Below are 5,105 nucleotides of genomic sequence, written 5' to 3'. Positions count from 1 at the left end.
CAAGAATGGTTTCGCTTATGAATCTTATGAAGGTTGACGAAGTGATGATGTCTAATTCTGCTCATAACTTTTTCTTAGTGTATCTTTCAACCAACTTGTTCTCCAAGTATTTTGAAGTTGTCAATTTTCATTGTGGTTTGCAATCAAACCCACAAATCTGTCACAAGTCCTCGAGGAGACGCGAAATAATAAGAGAGTGACAGCCACATTGAAAAAGTCATCCATCACTTAAAATTAGAAACAAAATGGTTCATAGATCCTATAAAACTCATAAAGACTCCTCGTATTGCTTGGCCCTATTTGTAACTTTGACAATTACAGAAACAAGTTCGAAAGAAGAATGGAACCAGGGGGTAATGAGACAACAAAACAATCAAACTGTTTCATAGTTTTCAACAACGAAAAATTGCTCAAATATATGAAGTGAAACTTTCACTAAAACTAACTGGATGGGAGTCTAACAGAGATAAATAACTCTTCCATGACTGAAGACGAAGCATGGCTTGGCAATAAGCTGCTTAAACTAATTATTGGCAAAGCTGTTCGACGGCAGTGACAATCTGGGAAGGCTGGACCACAGTCCAATCTTCCAAAGTCCCTGCATAAGGGGTTGGCACATCCTGAGAAGACAAGCATACAATTGGCGCATCCAAGTAATCGTGGAAGTTCTCCGTGATTGCCGCTGTCAAACTAGCACCGATTCCTCCAGTTCTCATGCACTCCTCGACGATCAGTACTCGATGAGTCTTTTTCACTGAGTTCCCAATTGTGTGAAGATCAAATGGCTTCAATGACCTGATGTCGATTACTTCGGGATCATAACCTTTGTTTACAAGAGTTTTAGCAGCCTGCATCACATGATACCTCATCCTAGAATATGTCAATATCGTGATGTGCTCCCCAGGTCTAACCATCTCAGCTTCCTCAAGAGAACAGATGTATTCTTCATCTGGAATCCTCTCTTTTAAGTTGTAGAGCAAAACGTGCTCAAAGAGGATCACTGGGTTCTCACTCCTGATTGCAGCTTTCATCAAGCCCTTTGCATTGTAAGGTGTTGAACAAGCAACCATCTGGATTCCAGGGATTGACTGAAAGTATGACTCGAGACGTTGTGAGTGCTCAGCACCAAGTTGGCGTCCAACTCCACCGGGACCACGAATAACAATTGGTATCTTGAACTGCCCGCCAGATGTGTAGTGAAGCATTCCACAATTGTTAGAGATTTGGTTGAAAGCAAGGAGAAGAAATCCCATGTTCATACCCTCAACAATTGGCCTCAACCCAGTCATAGCAGCTCCAATGCCCATACCTGTGAAGGAGTTTTCGGCAATAGGCGTATCGAGAACTCTAAGATCACCATATTTGGTAGCTAGACCTTTGGTTACTTTGTAAGAACCACCATAGTGACCCACATCTTCACCCATGACACAAACACGTGGGTCCCTATCCATTTCTTCCTCCAAACCTTCTCTTAGGGCTTCAAAAAGCAAGAGTTCGTGCCTGAGAAGAATAATGAAGCGACTAAATATAATGGGAATTTTGATAACATACGTTGATGATTGTGATACAACTAATAAACACATGAGAAGGGCCAGTTAGTGGTGATTCTATCACATAACTCAAATGAATGATGCGCAAAATATTTGTAACAAAATATGTAAATAATATTTTAAACTAGATGTGCTAATGCAATCAACTCCCATCCCCCTCGTCTCACGTGCATAATTTATAAAAATTTACCCATAAATAAAAATCACACATGAAACAGAGCAAATTTCAGAACCATCATTGATCGAACAAGCTAACAAGTACAACGTGAGCTACTGTGTCTGTGGTACATAATTTGTTCACTCTCTCAGACTATTCTCGAGCGATACTTTCATTACTACAACCTTGTTAATCTTTTATGACCGTGTATACTGGGTCCAATATGCACTAAAAACTTACATATGCACTTGCACAGGTATAAAACAAATACATATGGATCACATGTGATTCTTATTTTAGAAGACCAGATTTCATTAGAAGAAGCGAGAATATGAATGGATGCAAGGGAACAGCATCAAGAGGCTTCAAAGAAAAAGGGGGAGGAAAAAGCCTTAGCAAACACAAAGGTAACACAGGGTAACAACCTCCACCATTATTACAATTAACATCGCAATAATTTGCAAAGGACATACCCCTCCTTTCAGTCCAGCAACAATTTCCACTTGTGCACCAGCCCGCCACCCCTAAACTCAAAAGAAAATAAATAATTCCTACCAACCAAAGATCCCTCACCCCAGAGTCCCTAAATGAGAAAACAATGTGGGAACAAACCATCCAGAAAAAACACCTCTTCCTTTGCAGAATTAGAAGCCAAAGCACTGCCAAGAATGCTTGAACCAAATTGTGTAAAAGAAAAGCACCGATGAAGAAGATGATCCTAATCCCCCACATCTCTCCCACACAACACACGCTGTCGCCTAGGGGCTAGGAATTATGAATACTCCGTTTTAGATAAAGCATCTATATAAGCCTCAGAGCTTTGAATACATGTCCAACACGCTAAAATTGATGTTTGAAATTATTTCTTTTTTCTAATTTTGAACATGGGTTGAACAGTCTATGGGGAAAAAAATTAAAGCCTAGTCCATGTAAGCCCAACCTAAAGATAAAGTGATGTGAAAACTCCAGCATATTTGATCCAAGTACTCTTACGTGAAAACTCCATCTTGAAGTCATTGTGAATTGATTACAATTAATTAATATTTTAGCTTTAATTACTAGTATAACGAAGTTAATAGGAATTTAGTTGTTAATTTAGATTAATTAGTATTTTAGGTTTAATTAAGTATTTGTTTTATTTCCTTGCAAGGCAATAAATAGCCACTTTGGGTTGCAATAGGATGGCTTTGAAATCCTATTTGAGTATAGAACATAGTTCTTTGGAGAGTCTCCCTCAACTTCTAGGGATAGATTTCTCTTGTTTGGTCATGGATTTGGCTTAATACTCCAACCCGCTCTTCACATAGTCAACCCAATTCTTCTATATCTTCTAGCCCTTAATATTTGTTAATTTACATGTTTTATCTATCATGAAGTATTAAAATATATCATCATATACACATATCATCTATAATCTATACTTTTCCAAACTAAAGTAAATTGATGAGTTACTGCGTTTGTGTCGTGTCATGTTCGCATCATGTATATGTGTCTTCGCAATGGAAGCATAAAAACCCAAGCCTCGTCTAGCATAAGTTCCACCTATAAATGACTTTAGGTAATGATCCCAAACTCATACTTGTAATTCTATGGCTTGTAGCCACCTGTAAGGTGCTTGCCACAAGACCCAAGGACATTCTCCATGGCAACCGTTGCTCCTTCAAACTTAGGAAGCAAAAGGGGTAATTCCTAAAACCATCTTGAAGAAAGCATTTGACACGGTTGACTAGAATTTCTTGTTGGAGGTCCTTGCTAATAGAAATAGCCTCGATCCTAAATGGGGATCATCAATGATGTTATTTTGTCGTTTTAACACTTCTTACTACGTCTTCCCCCTAACCGCCTGTCAAAGCCTCTAAAGGGCTTAGACAAGGCAACCCTCTCACCCCTTTCATCTTTGTTGTCACTGCTAATGTTCTCAATAACTTTCTCACCAAAGGCAATTCCCTCAGCAGGGTCACCCACCTTCTCTTGTAATAAAATTATAAGCCTAAAACCCCCATCGCAGCCTTTCATGAAAATGTTGGCGAAGTGCCCTATGAAGTAAAGATCAGAAGATATTTAGGCATCTATTGCATGCAATGGAGTTTCCAAATCTGAAACAAGCCATGTAGTTTCAGACGAAAAGAGCTCCCAATTCCCAACATTGTCTCGTTGAACTTAAAGACAAAAAACACACCAAATAATTCCTTCATTTATATATGGGTTTGAGTAATTGAGTCAAGTCAAGTGCAGACGTTGAAATTCAAAGATGGAAAACAACAAATGAATAGTAGGCAATGTCAATTAACAGAATGAAATAATATTTCACATTCAAGGATGAGAAAAACATAGCATACCCTGGTTTCGATGTAGTCGAAGCCGATGAACTATCAGCCTTGGTCTAAAAAAGAAGTAAAACAAACAAACGTGTCATTTCCTAACAATTATCGCTTGATTAAGAAGTAAAGCAGGGGAAGCAAAGTAACAAACCGCAACTGCATTAGTGATCAAATGCTGGGAGCGAGATCCAGGTCTAAGAACATGGTTAGCTCCTCTACCGTCAGATCGAACAATCAAGAAACGACTCTTCCTCTCTAAATCAAATCAAAACAACAATTAAAGACGAAATGAAATCATGGGAGAATTAGCAAAAAGAGATGAAAGAAAGAAAATACCGAAAGCAGAGAAGGATCTGTTGGAATGTAAGGAGTTGGGAGGTGACAAAGCGGAGCCAGCTCCAAGGGCGTGGAAAACAGTCGCCATTTGGGATCTACAGAACAGAAGGTGAAGAGATAGAGGAAAGGGGGAATTTATATGGAAATGGGGGCGGAGAAAATTAGGAATGGAGATGAATTCGAGCTTCAAGGTTTAACAATGGTGGCTGTCCTTTAGCTATTGATTTGCTGCTGCTGCTGCTGCTTTCTTTCTTCCTTCTTTCTTTCTGTCAGTCTTTCTTTCTTTCTTCTTCGTAGAGATTGGCGATTTAAATGGAGGAATAACAACAGCCACATCCTCGTGCCTCGCTTCGTTTTCATCGCCACCTCCAAAACCCCTTTTCTTCTTCTTCTTTTCTTTCTTCATCTTTCTTTTTACTTTTAATTTGAGATAAAAATCAATTTTTTTTTTTTTTTTTGTAAAATTGAGAGCACAATAATATGCAACAAGAATACGAATATGGATAAAATATAATATATAAATATATCAAATAAAAAATATGAATTTCTTCACTTTCTCCAATCTTTTTGAATCGATCACTAATGTATACATTGGTTCTCAAACTCCACCAAATACCTCTATTTATAGGTAAAACGACAAATAAGAAGTAAGAGGTGGCTTAGTATGGACACCAATAATGTGTGGGTATAAGACACATGGGTAGAGTAACACATGGCTTGGGCGTCTAATTACACCCAATT

The 5,105-nt window shown here is 38.4% G+C and overlaps 1 protein-coding gene across 2 annotated transcripts; it reads right to left on the bottom strand.

Moving 5' to 3' along the window:
* Positions 1-208: 208 nt before the first annotated feature.
* On the bottom strand, positions 209-4,761 carry LOC120083247 (pyruvate dehydrogenase E1 component subunit beta-3, chloroplastic-like). Of its 2 annotated transcripts, none has more exons than XM_039038920.2 (4): positions 4,365-4,761; positions 4,180-4,283; positions 4,047-4,090; positions 209-1,500 (listed from the first exon to the last, which is right to left on the bottom strand). In XM_039038920.2, the coding sequence occupies exons 1-4, from the start codon at positions 4,450-4,452 to the stop codon at positions 528-530; spliced, it is 1,209 nt and encodes a 402-aa protein (XP_038894848.1). In that variant the 5' UTR covers positions 4,453-4,761; the 3' UTR covers positions 209-527. The 2 variants fall into 2 exon arrangements, with proteins under 2 accessions (XP_038894848.1, XP_038894849.1); XM_039038921.2 differs by having other exon boundaries at positions 4,186-4,283; positions 4,365-4,753.
* Positions 4,762-5,105: the final 344 nt, after the last annotated feature.

The sequence above is a fragment of the Benincasa hispida genome, chromosome 8 (assembly GCF_027475165.1).
Source record: "Benincasa hispida cultivar pf3 chromosome 8, pf3_genome.v1.1, whole genome shotgun sequence".
NCBI classification, from domain to species: Eukaryota; Viridiplantae; Streptophyta; class Magnoliopsida; order Cucurbitales; family Cucurbitaceae; genus Benincasa; species Benincasa hispida.
Note: the sequence above shows the minus strand (reverse complement) of the source record. Positions and strands in the feature narration are given on the sequence as shown.